The 19150-nt window shown below is 40.6% G+C and overlaps 2 protein-coding genes across 7 annotated transcripts in view; one reads left to right on the top strand and one right to left on the bottom strand.

The window, feature by feature from the left end:
• The window catches only part of LOC117241051 (lachesin-like), a 283131-nt gene that overhangs the window by 182094 nt on the left and 81887 nt on the right, over positions 1–19150 (top strand). For all 3 annotated transcript variants that reach the window (XM_033507043.1, XM_033507047.1, XM_033507041.1), the window contains one exon: positions 12157–12263. In XM_033507043.1, the coding sequence (XP_033362934.1) occupies positions 12157–12263 (107 nt within the window). The remainder of the gene's footprint in view (positions 1–12156; positions 12264–19150) is intronic.
• On the bottom strand, positions 18–8901 carry LOC117241070 (alpha-(1,3)-fucosyltransferase C-like). 4 transcript variants are annotated; one of them, XM_033507056.1, is made up of 4 exons: positions 7939–8901; positions 6286–6894; positions 4420–4717; positions 18–3516 (listed from the first exon to the last, which is right to left on the bottom strand). In XM_033507056.1, the coding sequence occupies exons 2-4, from the start codon at positions 6854–6856 to the stop codon at positions 3168–3170; spliced, it is 1218 nt and encodes a 405-aa protein (XP_033362947.1). In that variant the 5' UTR covers positions 6857–6894; positions 7939–8901; the 3' UTR covers positions 18–3167. The 4 variants fall into 4 exon arrangements, with proteins under 4 accessions (XP_033362947.1, XP_033362957.1, XP_033362963.1 ...); XM_033507066.1 differs by having other exon boundaries at positions 6286–7220; positions 8320–8901; XM_033507072.1 differs by having other exon boundaries at positions 8320–8901.

Raw genomic sequence — 19150 nt, 5'->3', positions numbered from 1 at the left:
CATCGTCTAACACGTTGTTCGTCGATAATATATTCTTTATTCTACTATTTTGCTTACAAAAGTAGAATCACCTTTGGCGTTACAGGAAAGACATACATAAGATCGGAGACCCCTTTATTTTCTTACAATAGTCGGTCAATGATATGTAAATTATACGAATACTCGATTAAATTTATACATCGCTGACAGAAATTTACACTTGAATAGCCGACAGGCGTTATGATATAAAATTCTAGCAAGCTGTTTCGTGTTCGCGTAGAATTTCAAACATCGTAATTAATGTTATTACGAAATAAATTATCAGGCCGAAATTAACGCGATAGAGGAACGTAGAGAGGATCAAATGTTTCTGCTTTTCAAACTGCGGCTTTACGAACGATTTTTCCAAAGGATACCGTGAAAAACGTTGCAATTTCAACGGTACTTTCAACAGTATATTCAAAACGAATCTTCAGCCAACTCATAATTAATCAACGGACTGTACTTGTTTACAAAGAATCCATGAATCGAGCTAACGACAATTTCGACGCGATTCAAATCGTTTCGTCAAAGTGTTTCGCATCCATTCGCGCGAACTTCTTCGTTCGGCGATTCGAACGTCGTCTTACAAATCTTTTCAGACCGACCAACCCAACGGTCTGAAATTTCTGCAAGACCGTCGTCGAAGAAATTGTGAAAGAATACCGTTACCAGTACCGAGAATCTCGAAGACAGACGTTGTTTACGAGGCAGTGTAGCGAAGACACGCGACATTGGCGACTTTGGCGACTGAAACTTTCCAGGAAATAGCGCGAGCTTCAATTAAAACGTACAGACAAGATACGACAAAACGGAGAAGTCTTATCCGCGTTTCTCTTCGCTCGAACGAGCCATTGTCTCGTTTTCTTGATAATGGACGCGAGAATGCTTTTACGAGGTCCATCGGTCGTCGTGGATCGTACGAACGAATCTACGAAAGTATTTCATTTCTCGATGACCAGTCCTTTGTTTCCGTACAAACAGGTAATAACATACACAAAATAATGTACAGGTAGGTCCTCTGTCCGCGAAGCTTTTTACAGGCGCGTATTAGACGCGTCGATGTTAACGATAGATAAAGTAATGCTACAGATGCACAGATGCCCACGGTAATATGCAACTGTCCACGAAACAGTAATGAGCCGTTTTCGTCGCTGCGCGTTTTCGTCGTGACGACTGGCGTTAACATTGTCAGTAGCGAGGCGTACGTTGCAAGTACGAACGAATGTAGCGATATAGGATGAACGCGTTTTCCTCATCGTTCGACATTTTAACGACGAGACGAAGCTTGTACGCTTTGTAGCGCGAACACTGTCGTGAACTTATCGTCGACTTATACATAAACTACGCGTCGTGGGCGAACACTGGGCCTTACTCGACTCATGACCTAGAAATGACAAACTCAGTCGGATAGTTGCTTTGAACGTGTCACGCGTACTCAAGAATCTGAATAAATTAGAGGACAGAATATTGTATAAATATAATACAAATAATACTACTAGTATTTTTAATAAATATTAATAATACGACAGGTGTAATTAATATCGATATTCTCTCGAATCGCGACACGATCGTAGAATTCTTCGAACGTTAAATGTTAAACAATGTCGGACAAATGTTGCGTAAGAGAAAATTGATCGAATATTGCTCGTTGTAAAAACGATGAAGCGAAACTGGTGCATTGAATTTTAAAATGACATTGTCGATTTTTCATGACGTAATACGAACGGTTTTATTGTTCGTTAAAATCAGGCTTTATCTTATAGGTGTTGTATGAATGGTTTGCTAAAAATAGTTCGTCGCCTGATAAGTGATTCTAAACGAACACCGCGAATCGAACGGTACATCGTTTTTACGAATCACTTGAAAATACATCGTTTCCAGCTTGAGAATGCTCATAGATGGTTATAAATTTCAAATTAATTAATTACAATTTTTCTCGCTGTCGGTTTCGCAAGTTAACGAATGTTTGAAAAATAATAAACTCTTCATTTAAAAACGGCAAAACGTTCAATCGTTTAATTGCCACTTCAGTGAACTCGGAATCGAAGGTAGACCAGTGCAGCGAAATAAATTATGAAAATCATCGATCTTCGGAGCACTTGTATACCGATTCGATCGGCGAATATTTATGGCAAGTAATATAACGGTAGATTCGAGCTTCGCGTTAATTCTTTAAATTACGAATGAAACATTCTAATTATGCTACATTACGAATAATGCTGAATGACGCAGATAGATAACTGCGTTTGAAATAGATTGGTTCGGATTCATTTACACGACTAACGCGTATCTAACACAGAACCGGATCCGTGTCTTGTCGTTTATCGATTTCGTTTTAATTAATCGAAAGTCGAGATTCCAATTTTTTACGAATTTCGCTCTGATGGCATAAACCGTTCATCGATATTTTACGTATTTCGATATCATTCACACTGCGCTAATTATAATACAAATCTAACAATTCGTTCCATTTGTACAAGTTTTCGAAAGTACTCGAACGCGTTCACACATCTTTCACGAATATATCGTATTACGCGAAACATTAGAAAATTTCGTTAGCGGTGTTGCGTGGTTCGACTATCATGATATGCTGGTAAAGTTTGCAACAAATCCCGCAATGTGTATAAAAATTACAAGATATTTATTGTAGTCGCATACACTTTTCAAATATCGCAGAAATGTTAAATTGTTCGTTATACTAGTAAGACACGACATTTACAGAAATCATCTCTTTACCACTAACTACACGTTTTAGACGACTATTCACGCCGTGTACTGATCTTTTACTAATTGTAAATGTGTATTTTCAATAAACGTAAGTGTAGTTTCGATGTAATCGCGATAGTCGTGTCTCATTAGAGAAATAATTGAAAATGTTTAATATGAGACATGTAATATGGTTTTTCTATATCGTATTTAAGATGTGTATAGAAGTGGGACGTTGATAAGGAAACCAATAAAAATATATATGTCTGTGGACATTAAAGTTCTCCATGGCAAGCGTTAAAATCGCTTTTGCGAGTCTGTATATAATGTGTATAACCCTGATAAAATCTTAATGCTTAAATAAATTCGACAGTCGTAAACTAAACGTATTTTACGATAAGTTAAATTTGCACGGTGATATGTGAGAAATGTGCGCTAAATCAGTCTTTGAAAATAGACCCTGTAAGGTAACTGCGATCACGTAAAAATTCCTGGAGGTGACATTTCGATCGGCTGAACCAATCAGACAAAAAGGTTTGCGTTCGTGGCTGTTTCTGCTTATGAAGAAACTCGCAAAGATTGCATACACCTTGTTGAACACCATCCTCGATCTTGTAATACGTTTTCCAAGCAAAGTACTCGCTGTATTTTCGCGGATTTTTGATTAGCTCCTTTAGATATTCGGCCAAACTCTTTGGCGTGTCAAAGTCGAACACGTCTATGTAAGATCGTGGTGGAGCATAGCGGCTGTAATTGGCGCCACCATAAACGATGGGAACCACGTTGTATCTGGAAACAGAACGGAAACAATGCTCTTTGTTAGGTTTCCTTTAGCCGTGACACCTTTTATACCTCCGCCTATTGTTGTCTCAAACAACGAGCATGTAAGGAGTAATTAAACGCGATATTAATATCAAATATATACAATTAAACAGGCGCGATAATATGAAATGTCAACGTGTGATAGCAAGGTTGAAAGTACACGTGAAATTTATGCGCTATTTATGTCAGAACCACTCAAGAACCAAAATGGTCAATTCCACTTTTTGTAAGCTTCTCAATTTTTTCTCAATCTTTACGAACGTATTTAAAGAAATTAAATTTAAACACAGATTCCCTCCTCTCATTAAATATTCCATATATATATATATGTTTCTACACGTTACATGCGCTCTGAATATCTACGCTTCCAAATGCCCCTCGTTTATTCGCGTTCCAGTATTCGCTTCTCAAGAAACGAACGATATCGAATACTAAGGTAAAGAAGAAATCAGTAATTGACCATCTGCCTCTACTTTTCGATTTAGATTCAATGTGGTTTCTGAACGGTTCGATTAATATCGTTTCAGTCGCTCAAGTCTGCGCTCCCCTTCTAATCTATTCGTATAGCGCTCGCCACAGGTGCAGGTATACAAAAAAGAGACAACGAAAGAGAAAAAAAAAATAGAAAGCATCGTAGAGAACAAAACGTGGGGAAACGAAAAAAGGTAGAAGACGGGGCAAGCCTGTCGAGGAGGGAGAGGATGGCGATCGCTCGCAGAGCATGGTCACGTGTCGAAACAATTTTATACGGATTCGTCGTTCGAAACACGAGTCCGTCAGCCGATTTGAAATCGGTCAGCGGGCACACGGCAGGTACGAGCTGCGACTGACAATTTTATAGTCGAGATCGTCCCGCGGCCATTGTTTTACCTGAGGCTATTGTACAGCTTCTCGGTTACGTAATCGTCGCACAACGAATTCTCGAATGACAGGTAAAAAAAATAGCCAGGTTCCACGACTCGTGCGAAGCAATCCTCGTTACGGGGACAAAACATGTTGCCGCATTTTCCATAAACGTCGACCGGTATGTGCTTGGACAGTTCGTTCACGTACTCTTCCCGGCCGCTTTTTGCCATGCAGTTGCTCACGAACCAGATTATCGGCTTCGTCTTGCCTCGAATCGTCTTCGACAACGACGCGTCCACATCGTAGGCGATCGTTCGGTTACCTGTGCAAACGGATCGTTGCTTTGATGACACCATCGATGACTTTAACCGGCATTCTATTCGCTCTAAAGACCGCCCAAGCTCGTTCGTGTGAAATAAATTTATTCTGCGTTCATGATCGACATCTACGTCGTATCGTGACGATTAGATTTACCCGATTGAGAATGCGCTGTATGTTTTTATCGCGAATCTCTCGAATAAACATGAATCACAGTAAACATTAAACAAATACAGCCTCGTGCAATGCCTCGGTTGGACAAGATCAAGAGAAACAAGAAAGAAAGAAAAAGAAGAAAATCAAAGAAACCACAAATACGTATTCGTTTATGATCTTTCTTTCTTGTGACGTGCAATTATCGAAAATTACGGGGAACGATCGAAGGAAAACGAACATGACATAGCTGAAAAGAGCAACCAATCGTAAAGATAAACAAACGCGAAGGACAGCTAATTTGTAACAGTTAATAAAGTCATCGGCGACACTGTAATTAGTAAGATTCCGTGCAGGCTTTGTACGTTGCGCAACGCTATTACGCAAAAGAATTGTTACAATCTGCGGCTATTTTCCGGCCTCTAGCGACTTACTAAACCTCCTCTTTCCTTTGGCCACAGCGCACACACGGATTCCCCGAGGAAAATTACACGCTAACGATGGTATCTGATTATGGCGCGCATAACATCAACGTTGATAAGCTAACGATCGTAATTTAATTTCAACTTAATTACACGCATCAACGCGTAATCCGTTCTCCATTCGATAACCAGTTACAACGACCTCGTTAGAGCTTTTATAATTGTATCCTATTTTTTGCTTTCGCCACGCAAGACACGTTTTCCCCGGCTGTTCCCTGATCGCATACGAAGAAACTCGTAGCCGCAAAACGTTTTTGCAGCACGTTTCAAGCGGCTGCGCGGCTAGGAAAGAACAGCTACCCGTGTCTCGTGTTACGCCAGCAAATGGCCGTGTTCTTTGTCGTACCGGGCAAAAGCAACGAGGGGGAACCGAGATTAATTACGCACAGCGACGATTATGAAGCACGCGGGACAAGATGATGCGTTCTCCACGAAGCAACTACCGAGGGTGAAACGATTTTCGCGCGCCGTTCTCTATAGTCGGGACAACCAAATTTGATGTACAAATTTATTGCTTTGTTTTTTATTATCTCACGTACTAACAGATCCAAACAGGAATGTATATGATTTATTACAGTGTCGTTTCTTCGACTAAACAAGAAATGATTTATGTTAGAGTATCTTAGCCTTTCAAAATAGTACGCCCTTTAGAGTGTAAATAAATTTTTCTTCGTTTATTATCGACAATAAGAACACGTGTTTTCGTATGACACGATCCGAGCAAATACTTCTTCTAACTACTGAATTATCGGATATAAAAGAATTAGGTAGAAGTAGACCAGTTCGACATTCAGGTATCAAGTTTGATCGTCGTAATTATAGCGAAGGATGAACAAAACGGAAAAATTTCTCAACCAGATAATCGATATCCAAGGATTGCTTAAACGAGGCTATCTTTAGAAGATTCAAGATTTTCTTTTTTTCATGATTTCATTACCTGACCCAGCGTAAAAGGCGCTCCAATTGACATTTCTGCTAGGCGCTACATTTACGTTGGTACGAGCATCCTTAACGACTGCATAAGTCCACACGATATCGCTGTCCAATCTGTATGTCATCGTGATGTTAAAGAAATCCTCGTAAAAGTAGTTAGTCATCGGCCTGTTGGCCGGGCTTTCCAAATTCACGAAAACGTACCACTGCCGTGGACTCCGGTTCTTTGGCAAGTCTTCCAGATTAAGATCGTTCCCATGAAACAAAACAGCGTCGAAGTCTGTCGGATTCACCATATGTCTGTTGTTAGTCGCGTAACAATCGTTCACGGGGCAATCGCGGGCGATGTAGCCTGTGCCCATGTAAAATGTCTCGCTGCTGAACATCTTGGTCCAATATAGGATTTTCTTCGTCGTATTGGCGAATCGTAGATCCTGGTCAAAGACTCCCCCGAAGCGGAAGAGATCGTCGTCGCTCCCGTTGAAGCAGAAAGACAGAACGTACAGAGCGATTGTGAAGATCGTGAGGACGATCAAGCTGTTTTTTCCAATCACCCATAATTTCATATCGGTCATCTATGGTTATTCGTCTTGTTTCGAATTCTGTCTCGTTGCTGAAAAAGATTGTTGCGTGATTTTCATTGACGAGATCGTTCTCATCTGTTTTTCTGTGTCTTGCCGATTCCTATCGAGGTATTGTAATTGTTTAACTAACGGAAATCCCGACCTATCGTTAAGCTAGTTCCTTTTCTCTTTTTCTTTTTCTTTTTCTTTTTTTTTTTTTTTTTTTTTGTCGCGCAGTCAAAAATGCGTTTGTTACGTTCGAGATAACCAGCTGAATTGATCTTGAAGAGAGTTTAAATGAAACACAACGGACAAGGAGGAGGCTCAGAGCAACAGATTTCGATCTCTCGAGTCTTAATTCACTGTGCAAAGTATTCTAACGAACAGTTGATGAGTCATGTAGAGGTAGCGTAATGATGAGCAAATGTATTGTTTGTGATAGTAATCCATTAAGAACATCTGATATGCAATTCGTTACGCTACAGCTATCGTAACTTCTTGAATAATTCACGACCTAAAAAAATCACTTATAATATATTATTCAAAGGTAGTAGATCGATTATGCGCTAAAGCTATAAGTAGATTTTTCTGCGAGTCACGTAATCTAGTATGAAAATGAACGTTTTCTTTGGACTTACAATACTTTCAAACAATTTAAAGGAACGTAAACGTTAAATACAATGTTCCTTTATTACTTGAAGTACTATGCGCGTAGATTACGATAATGAAGCTAATTGAATACGTAAAAATTATCCGACGCCTAATACATAAACGATAAAGAAAATTAACAAAGCATCGTTCTTATCGTTTCTCCTTCTATCTTTTCTTCTATCGTGCTCTTCGTTGACACACGCAACAGGCTGATACAGATAACAACGCTACAGAGAGCAAAAGAAACAGTCCGCGATATTATCAGATTTCGTTTAATTGAAAATGCCTTCCAAAATCGTTGCCTCTCTCTTGTCGATCGAAAATTCTGTAATGGACACGCGTCAAATCAAACGTATCTCTGTTCTCATTCTGTTTTTTCGTTTACTAAAAGAAATTTGGCTAAATTTCTGTTACTTCGAACGTCGTGAAAATTACGAACTTACGTGATTATACAAATTTTGAGGTTCCCAATGAAAACGAGTTTTCTCGCAAGCGAAATCAATCGAAAATTGAACAATTGCGTGATCGAGGCAAGTCTATGGAAATCGAAATCTTTCCGCCGGATTGCAACGAAGTTTGGCTAAAAATCTGTTGGTTCGTGCGTTATGCCCAAAGCTATGACTACGTAAAATCATTATGTAAGATTTTAAAGTTCACCATAGACACTGCACTCGCGATCTTTTTTAATCGTTCGCGATTCTTAGAAATTTCGTGCATCGAGACGCGATTGTATCGGAACGCGTCGAATTCAAAAAGGGAGGAGTCCGTTTCCGGCGAAGGATCGACGATGAAAAGAATGATAAAGCGTGTGATCGATGGTTCACCATTGCCACGACGCGTCCAACATGGAATCCGAATGTGGGACACAGGTGTTCGATGAAGGAATTTGTCGGAAATCGCCGCAGTTCGCAGTTTACTCTCTGAAAGTCTCATAAATTTCGCGTATTCGCCTCGGTTGTCCTCTCGTCCTTCGGTGTGTTCCTCGCGTTCTCATCTCGAGGAACATCCGATGTTTCGTTCCTCCTACTATGTTTCAATCGTGATTCGCTAACTTCGACTATCATCGATGGTTTCCTCTTATTTTATCCTTGTATCCGGTTTTTTTTTAACTTGCACCGATAAACTTCGTTTTAAGACAAACTAAACAATCAAAAGAAAACCGAACGATCGAATGAAATCAAATGGAGACTTCGCGCAATCAAACGTGCAAAATATCGAGAATACAAGATAGTTGTAAAATGCAAGAGCAACAGCAACCACTATAGAAATACCACGAATCGCGCAACTACCGACTGTGTCAGCAGTTGTAAGCCGACTGGTCTAGAGTTGGTGGTGGTCAAATGCGATGTGCACGCTGTTATGTCTATGCTAGTCCCGAAGAAGGCATCGACTGTGCTCGGTGGGGGAACTATGGATGAATAGAGACATTCTATTATTTTTTAAACCGATTAATAGTCGTTGGTCGTATCATGGAACCGTTGCGTTATCGGTGGTATCCGTTATCGGATTGTTCTACGTATAGAGAGGTATAGATATTGACAATATAATTATAAAAATGACTCGTTTCTGGTATGAAAACATGTACGTGTTTGAATTGATACGAGGCACAGTTTTACAATAAACACTCGTAAATTAGAGTTGTTTACAGTATGTATTATGATACAGTTACTATTACGGAACGCATGTTATTTTATCGTATTAAAAAAAAGGCTATATATTTATTTAGTTATAGTTTTTTTCGCTCTTGGATTTGTATAACGCGAAATTCGTATAACACAGAACGTATGTCTCGCGTTATTAGAGGTCCTACTGTATAGCCCAACATGGCTTGTTCCAGACTGGACAGGAGTAAATAATGAAATAATGAAATAATGTAGTACCGTTGTGTATCATATCCATATGGAACTGTAACTGTAACAGGTTTACTTGTGGGAAAGCGAAACGCTCGACGGATCACGGAGGTCATAGCAAAGTACTGGTGGATCGTGTTCCAACCACCTACTCCGTTTCCTAAAACATTGTTTCCCTTGTTCCCTTGAAATTTATGATACCTTAGGAAAGAGGAATAAGAAGACGAACTTGAAAGGATTAATTTATAGTGAAAAATGTAAATGAAAATCAGATTGAGGGCGAACGAAACGTATATAAAACAAGACAAGAGGCAACAATCGATTTGAAACGATTGAAATCGAGCTCGCTATCGGAACGAACAGACTTTATCGACATATCGCCGACGAAATTGAAACTTATATAGTACAGCTTGCTCGCGAGTGACGCGGATCGCTCGATTAAGAGGCTTACCTCGAGGAAATGGAGCGACTTAGCGGCGTATAACTTCGCTCCTTATATCAACTCAATCGTAAAACTTAGTCCCTCACAATCGTGCTTGAACGACACCGCAACTTCCGTCGGGACAGTATCAAGGAAGACGGAGAATCACGTGCGTCCGATGTCGTGATTTACGAAAGGAACTTCTACCGCGACAACTCTCCTTAACGATCATCTGGCCGCGATTCCTTTCCGTTTATCAAATATCTACATCAAATTTCGCGAAAGACGGATAGAACGTACTAAATAGAACGAAACGAAATAAATTGCCGACAGGTTCACGCTCCACCAGCGTTTCTCTCTTTTACCGGATTTTATCACTCTAGTGTTACAAAGATGAGATTAAGAGACGAGATTACTCACGCACAAACTTTTGTACAATGCTTCGAAAATTTGTCTTCGTATATGTTTTGTGTGAAATTGTCTCACCACTGCAGGATTAATTGAGGAACTCAATGATTACCGAAGGATAGTGTCTAGCTCTATTCCTGAATAGGATATCAGGTGGCTCTGTTCAAAATAAAAGTTCGGAATACGACATTGGTACTACCACGACGCGGATACAAAGGCACTGTACACGATTAGGTTACGAAATTACGCTTCGCGGAATGATACACAGTTCCATGACAATAATGGCAATTGAGAATATGAACGTTGAGTTGAAAAAGGATCAGTTGACCATGAGCAGCACGACAATTTTGAAGCTACAACTTAGCGGTGCTAAAACGAAATGATGCAAACAAGTTAGACAGAGTGGCATAAGGACGGTTAGGAATAAAATTGATAAGATAAGAATATCGATAAGTGAGCATTCTGTACATCGATTTTTTTCGGGAGTTACTATAGGCACAGAACGTTCGTAACACACACGCGTTACACAATTTATGTAATTTTTAGGGCAGAGTCGTATCAAGCTATCAAGATATAAATTCTTTTTCCTTTTCTCTTTATAAGCGATTCCGAAACGGTATATGAAACGATAATTAGAATCAGAAGCTCGTTCTTCTAATCAAATAACCGGAAATTCTCTAAGAGACTGCTGTACCGGTTGGTACAGATTTGAAAACCTTGAAGAACTAACGATCGTTTAGAAGATGCGCAAGAAGCAAGGCAGCGTTGGTAATCTCGCAACATCGAACAGCGACGCTATGATTAATTCTTCTCATTAATCACAGACCGATCCATCATCATGGTATCTGCGACGTTATTCTTTGACGCCGCTCGAAACGCTGCGAAATCAATCATAATCGGAGTTTAAGAGGATGCTGCTACTTTGTAAAGTCTCTCGAAAAGTCTTCCTGTGCGGATTTATCGTGCTGGTATAATCCATATGTATGGGCAAACCCGTTGTCACGTAACTGATTAACAAAGTATCGCATAAACATGATTTTCTAGCATAAACTAGTTCATAAACTTCATAAATAATTTCTTACGATATCTTAATAACTTAAGCCGAGGATGGTACATGTAGCTCGTTAACAGTGATTTATATCTAGATTCCATTTTTATTTATAATACTAGGCTTAATTATATACATCATTTATAAAAATATTGGACAACCAATCGTTTTATCCAGCCTAATCTAATACCTCATATATAATACGTCATATAAGATATGACTTTATAAGAACATTCGTAGGTTGCTTATGATAGTCGCGAATGTCATGACAGTCACATAGCGTAACGATTACATCAGCAGAGTAAACGTTCAGCTGGAAAATATTTGACGGATTTTACGATACATAAGATATCGGTAAGCGAAATAATTTATCACGACGTGATATTATACAATTTCCAGTTGGAGACTCGCTTTCTTCTGTATACGCTTCGAGATAGAATCGACGGTTTCCTCTTCCACTCGAACGATCAACCAACTGCCCTCTTGCTTCACCCTTGACCAATTCTGAAACTTTCCCAACGGATTTCTTGACTGGTATGACTCGCGGTGACCCGCTTCCTCTTCCTCTTCCTCTTCCTCTTCCTTTTCGTCTTCTTTGGAAACTTGTTTCTCACCTACCATGCGTTTCTATCTCCACCGACATCGTATGTAACTGTTTCGAAAAACATCCTCTAACCTTTCATTTCGACAAGGTATCGATAATTTACGATGTAAAACGAACCACGTCGATGAATATTAAAAGCGAATAACGTAATAGCTAATAAATATCGTTTCGTCGTGTTATTATAAAAAGCAAGATGAATATTCTCGATGATTGTATCGGACGATAAATTTACCCATGTCGAGGGTCGATCTGTGAAATCGTCTCCTCGAAACATCAAATAATTAACACGAGGAAGAAACTAGCGATTAATGGAATTTTCTATCTGTGCAGCTCTCTCCGATCGACCAATGTTTGCCGAGCCAATACCGAACGTCACGGTGCCATTGGGGAGAGACGTCAGCTTACCCTGTGTCGTTGAAAACCTCGGTAATTATAAGGTAATTAAATCGAAGAATCAATGCCATATCGTTCTATGCAGTTTCCGAGTTTCGCTAATATATGTACACGTAACTCTCTCTCTCTATTTTTCTCTCTCTGCGCTGTCGAAAAGCTTCTTGTGCCGAAGTTCTCTTTACGATTGCAAGAGAACTCGATTCGATTCAACAAGTTCTATCTAAAATTTCTTACGTTTTCTTTCGGCCGTTCGTTGTGATCGAACGTTCGGAGATAACGCGTTAAATACGTAAATGTACGTCTTTGAATTATGAACGTATTTTGCGAAGAACCAGATTCAACGAGATTGAAATTTTTCTAATTGATCGCACGAGAGAGCGAGGTACGACGAAAAGTTAAAAATGACGCAACGGGATGATTCACACACACACACACACACACAGTCACGATCTCGGTTTGCACTATCGAATTTTCTGTGAAAGCTATCTCGCGAGAAGTGTGCGGTTGAAGCAGGACCTGGCGCTTACGTAAGCGCACGTCAATGGCTCCATTATTACGCAATATCGCGTGTAAATAATAAACGCCGCCGCAGACGTTGTAACATCGCCGCGTTCTAAAATATTTACGCTATCTGCTCCCGATATATCGATTCCCTGGGCCGTCCCTCCAAGGCAAAATATTCGCTGCTGCGCTGGCGAAACGTTTTGTCGCGGTGTGCACGCTCGAAATACTTTTGTTGCGACGATTTTAAATGGAACGACGCGCACGAAGGAGCCCGTTCGACCGAACTAGAGCTCTAGGTGTCGCCCACTACAACGTGAATAGCGTTTTCAAAAACCGAATAAACACGTGTCACCGTGCAGAATAGCTGGTTTTCAAAGGATGCGAATGATGCTCCTTTCGACGAACAACTTCCGTCTTCTCGCTTGTCCTGTGCAATTCGATTAACATAATCGAACATATTCGTAGTAGCTGACCAAAACTATTTTGCGTCGTCTGGACGGATAGTTTTGTAGCGGCATTATTATTGTGCCATTGAATAGTAACGTTGTTTTGGTTTACAATGTCTAGAGGCAAATGAACTCTGAACAGATTGTTATTGCCGTTTCTTGTACTCTTCAGCCAGAGTTACGCAAATAGGAAGATTAACTTTTTGTGGTAACGTTCATTGATATAAATGTATGAACGTGCTCCCTATGACAGAGTATTATCATCTTTTCTTCGATCGGCATAGTAACATTGAGCAGGCGACGATTACAACTGGCATACATTATCTCTGTATTTGTACTTATACTGATTTTAATACGTCAGACTATTGCGAAATACACCTACACGTTTAATCCATGTCAGTTTCATTCGGATTAATCAAATTATCATGCTCGTACAAGACAAACTTCTGGCCGATTTGGTGCACAGTTGATTTGAGTTTATTTGTGATCCATCTTTCCAAGCGTTCTTAGAAATAATGCTTTTCAGCATACTTCTCGCCATTATACTCGACTCATTCCGACTGCCTGGTTATCAACCGTATAGTGATCTTTAACGACAGAAAAAGAGGCTAAGAGACAATTCATTTAGCTTGTAATTAGTTTCCTTTCCTTTGAAGAATCCAACAAGTTCGAGAGACTCGACATGAAACAGATACCGAATGAAAAATATAATCTAAAGAGGAGTCGTCGTTAAAGAACCAATATCAGTAAGAACGAAAGTAGAAATAGCATTACGTTACCTAGCAATCGCCGTTCCTTTCAAGTTACGGAACAGCAGAAAAAGAAAATTAAGAATAAACAGAAAGGGAAATGAGAACGAGAATGGCCGTTCATTTTCTCGGAAACGATCGTTTAAACATCTCTGCTATTATCGCGCGTGTAAAACCACGTCGGAGCAAGATCGCCGCGATAATTCATCCGTTGGCCGGCACGCGTAGCCATCGATTAAGGTTATAGAACAGCGGGCAAAGTAAAATAAAAGGGTAAAGATCGGGTGGTATAGTAATAAAGAAGATCGGAGAAAAAAGAAAGGACGAGAGATAGAAGAGAGAAAGAAAGCAAAGAAAAAGTACTACGAGAAACGTTTGCATTGGTACACACGATCGCTCATTAGGATAATATTGGTGGAGCGCGTAACGCGTGTTCCATATTACTCGAGCATTTACCAGTTTCGCGGTCGTAAACCATTAAACGGGGAGAAAATACAAAAGACGTGGCCTGGTTGAAAGGAGACGGCGAGCAAACGGAAACGTAACGCGGCTCGCGCGCTTCTCTCGTTCGTCCCTTCGGTTTATTCGCTGTCTTTTCCCTATCCTCTCTGACGTTCAATTATATACTTGCACTGCATCGGAAGATCCCGGAGTTATTAGCATTACCGCGATTCCGACGAATGTTTCCTCTCCCGTTGGCCGGCGTGTCGGTAATTTCCATCGGTTCTTTTCTGCCGTGGACCGCAATCTCCACGATCCAGGGGCGGATTCTTCGACGGTATCTCAGACCAGCTCGATGCCTCCCACCGACCAGCATCGGAGGACCGTTGTTATGCAACCGCCTCCGCCACTGCGCCTCGCCACCGCTATTGGAAACGCATCAGTTGTCCCGTGAAGGAGCTCGATGTTGGTAACTACGAGGCCAGCCTACGGCAAGATCGACATTACACGCGAACAAACATATCGGCCAGCGGAACCAGCGACCATCCACGAGACGGATCGAGAGGAACCAACTCTACCGTAGGCTGAAAAACTGGCGAATAAATCGCGGGACCTTTGTCGAGAATAGTGTCCTCTTTATATTCTGTCCATGGAGGAGAGATTATGGAAAATTCTCCTGTGTGTGTACATATATAGAGATAGTAGGTGTATATAGATGGGTATTTTATAGCGTATGTAGGTACGATAGAGACGTTAAGATTGGAAAATTCTAGGGAGAAATATTTTCAGTAGGGCGTTCGAAGCATCGGCATTTTGAAATTGCAACGCGGAATCTGTTTCGTTTTTAAATGCAGGAAATGAGAAGCGCAGACGGTTCGGCGACTGGTGCCGTCGCGTTGGTTCGAATTAAATTTTGAAACAGGTAGAGAGTGGCGCGACGGCGGTAAATATTTCGTCAGCCAAGTTTTAAGGGGTTGATGCGATTTTTATTTACGTTTAATTTGATTTCGTGCCAAGCGGATTTTCTCATTACGTTTCACCGAATTCAACATAATTTGAAAACTGGTAGAATTGTATATCATGATTAATTTGCCCTATATAGCAAGTTCTCTGCGTTCGGCAATTTTTCATGCTCTGACTAATTTTATTTAGCGATCTCTCCACGATTCAAATATATATATATTTAAAGGCTGCCACAAAATATAGGGGGGCGAGGGTGCTATTGATAGGGTCGATTCTAGAAGTCAAAGCGATAAAAAAGGTTCGTGTAAAAAGTCGTCGTTGGAGACTTATCTTTGAACTTACAAACAATTTCATTTTACGCTAGCATTATACCGGCTAATCTTTCTCTCTATCTTTTTTGCGCTTCGTATTTATCATTCTTAAGGTCCATGAAACGAAACAACTGACAGGATAGACGTAAATGTTGATCATTCCCCCTATTTGTACAAACAGAATTATTTCCACTTACGAAATGTCTTAAAATAGCGATTTCTCGATAATCTTGGTGTACGTTCATAACCTTTGAATCCTCCGAAACGGTTTCGAAACGACGGCCGATTTGCGTTGCCCGTGTAACGTAAGATAACGAAATTTCTCGGTAAATTCAGAGTTTACGATACAACGGCGATTGCGATCTCTTTCTTGTAAAATAGATAGCGCCGGGAAGGCAGATGGGAGAGGATACGCCCGACCGTGGCACGAGGAAGTCGCAAGAGCGATAGTCTCGGCCACGATCCCGTTATCACGAAGAATTTCGCGCAATTACGTGGCCAAGAGATGATTGAGCACCGCTGCGAGGTAGATGGGAGCGGCACGTGTTCCGGGCCGAAACTTGCGCCGCATCCCCGTCTGCATGTCTTCCACGCACGTGCACGTGACTGCACGCGGGAACCCCGGAGAAGACATTGCCGGTCGGTTGAAGGCGCTTATTAGTCCGAGCCAATTACGAACGCGAGTTCCTGAACGACAACGTGCCGTACCCGGAAAATTGCCACTCTCGCGCTCGTCCTCTTTCCAACCGGATTCCAAAGGGATTCGAATCCTTCCTTTGTTCGATCCCTTTCAAGGAATCCAACGCAACCGATGGAAATTTGATTTTCAACCGACGAAGGGACAATTTGCGGTAAAGGGAGAGTTGGGCGCTGAATGTAAAGAATTTCGGTGACAAAGGACACGTATAAGGTTAATTTAATAAGCGAACATCGTGAATGATCTGACGGATACGTACAAGATTCTTCGTATAAATAGATACATTTTCTACGTAGATGTAGTCAGTGGAAAGTAGATTCTGTGATACGTGAAATCTCTGTATCCCCATTGATTGGTATTGGATAGATACATATTTCGTATATATTTCGGTGGGCGTGAGATTGATGAAAAAGTACGCAGAGGGAAAGGAGGAGATTGGGAAAGAAGAAAAATCGACAGAGGATTAAGGGAAGGGAGGAAGGAAGGGAAACGCGAGTGGATTAAAGAAAATGAAAGGAGTAATAATTATTCGTCTTTACGTCCTTTTCGAGATAAGTGTATATCTACGTTTGCGTCAAAGGAGAGTGAGTAATTATAAATATTATCTGTATTAATTAAATTGAATTCAATTATTCGTGTATAATTTCATGGAAAAATTAATACTGCATAGATTAAAGTCACTGTATATCCTTCAAATACGTTACAACTTTTAGGACCTTAAATTCTGCAGGGTAAAATAATAATTTTCTCGGATTGAATCAAGATAGTATTAAATGACGAAAGATTTCGAGGTGGCGGAACGTGAGCGGAAATGCAAATTAATATACATCCAGTACCTATCCATTGAACATCATCCTGGTTGAGAGGAAAGGTCTTAGAAAAATCAGATATTACGGCGAAAGTACCTTGGAAGTATAAACGGGAATTAAAGGAATGGTAGACGGTGAATGGTTAATAAGCAAGGCGATGATAATTCGTTATACGTAACTCCAGTAACGGGACGAAAGTGTGCGAATTCTTAGAGAAACAACGAACGTTGCAAAGCCGGCAGAAGAATTTTAATAATTCGGCTGATCCATTTTTATGAAGGAAGAGACGGACGTTACTATGCGGCGACAATAAACTGTAAGCTCATCCGCGTTTACAGCTTCGACCATTATACCGGAGAAACATAAAGATGTTCGCAGCCCTCTACGTTCTAAGAATAAAAATTGAGGCCTTTTCAGTCGATTCCACCCGCGATCAGAACCGATAACTTCACGGAGAAAGACGTTCCCCCCGACGATCGGTGTCATTTTCCTTTTCCTTAAGAAACCATAAATGGACATGTTACCACGAAGGTTGGTAGGTCGATAAATGTCCCACGCCGCACGACCGTTCCTCTACTCTTTCAAGAATCTTCGGATCTTTTCTATACTTATATAAATTATGTATTTTCTGTAGAAATAAAGAAAAAGAAAAGAAAAAAGAAAAAATGAAATTCGCCTGGCACGTTTGCAAAATAATTGTCATATTTTTATGGAATCTAAAACAGAGATCTATTACACGTTTTAAATGGCGAATACTTCATTTCGATTATTTTACAGATTTTGTGGTATTACGATGGTTCTATAAACTTGCAGAGATTAAAATTTGTTCATAGATACATGAGAATCCGCAGCCTAGTTATTGAGCGATCAAAACAATTTTATAGTGCGCTATAAAACGTCAAAATTGATTTACAATATCGTAGCGAAATTTGTCCGGTATTAAAAGGTTGCTGATCGATATTGGAGTAAACAAATGGAAATGTTATCTGGAAATTTACTGGGCCGAACGCAGCTCGAAATTTCGCCCGGTATATTTTAACAATTTATTCGATGCCGGTTCGCTTACGTTTCTCCATTCCAGATTAACGTTTCATTAAAGCTCGTTGCTTCACGGTACACGCGGAAACATTATTTTGCGTGATGGAGTACGCTTTTGAACCACGTTCTCCGTTTGCTACCGAATCGAAGGGGTTCGTTACACGTCAGTCGCTATCCCAGCTTTTCCATCGGTATCGTACGATCTACCGATGGGACGCAATTCACGAACGCGTAGTCTGTCCTTTAATCTGTTCCAATAAAATCAATCCGGAAAAATCGTATCGAATCACGATACCTTGCCTGGGCTGGAGAACCACCGCCAGGAACGTATTAACCATTATCGATCCTTCCTCCCGTTCTCCTCGTCGTTCCATCATTGCTCGCCGTTCCACCTATGGCTTTCGATCAAACGTAAAAAGAGAATCTACTTTTCCGCGGTTTCATCAATTTTTTATCCGCGTTCTTCGCCAGCCAACGAGCACGCGTTTGAGTCTGCACAGACGACGTTGGAACGTTATTTTCGAGAACGAACAGCGAGAAACAATCGGTCTGCCAGTTTTTCCCTCGACTTTGAAATCGTGTATCACCCATTTCACCGATCTAACAGTCTCATTAGATTCGACGTTTCACTGGTACAGTCCCGAGGGACCGAGTCGACTTCCAGTTCTTTGATCGGAACGCCAGAAAATTCTATTTAACGCCTGCAACGAAGTATCTTCGCTCGTTCCCTATTTAGAATGCTCCAGCCGATACCGAAAGAAACCGTACGACTTTGTCAATTTCCACGAATTTAATTATACCACGAAGCCAGGGAATCACGATGAAACTCTTTCGTTCAAATGAATTCCTACGCTTGGTCCGCTTGTAGAATACTCGGCACGCGTATTCGTTACGTGCTCTTGAGGTACGATGGACGGCAAATTGAAAAAAATGGCTCGCCATATGTACGGTTTCGTAGATTAGGTTGCAAGAA

The sequence above is a fragment of the Bombus vosnesenskii genome, unplaced genomic scaffold (assembly GCF_011952255.1).
Source record: "Bombus vosnesenskii isolate JDL3184/JDL3185 unplaced genomic scaffold, Bvos_JDL3184-5_v1.1 scf7180000013264, whole genome shotgun sequence".
Taxonomy (NCBI): Eukaryota; Metazoa; Arthropoda; class Insecta; order Hymenoptera; family Apidae; genus Bombus; species Bombus vosnesenskii.
The sequence above is the reverse complement of the archived record's forward strand: the minus strand, read 5'-3'. Positions and strand labels throughout refer to the sequence as shown.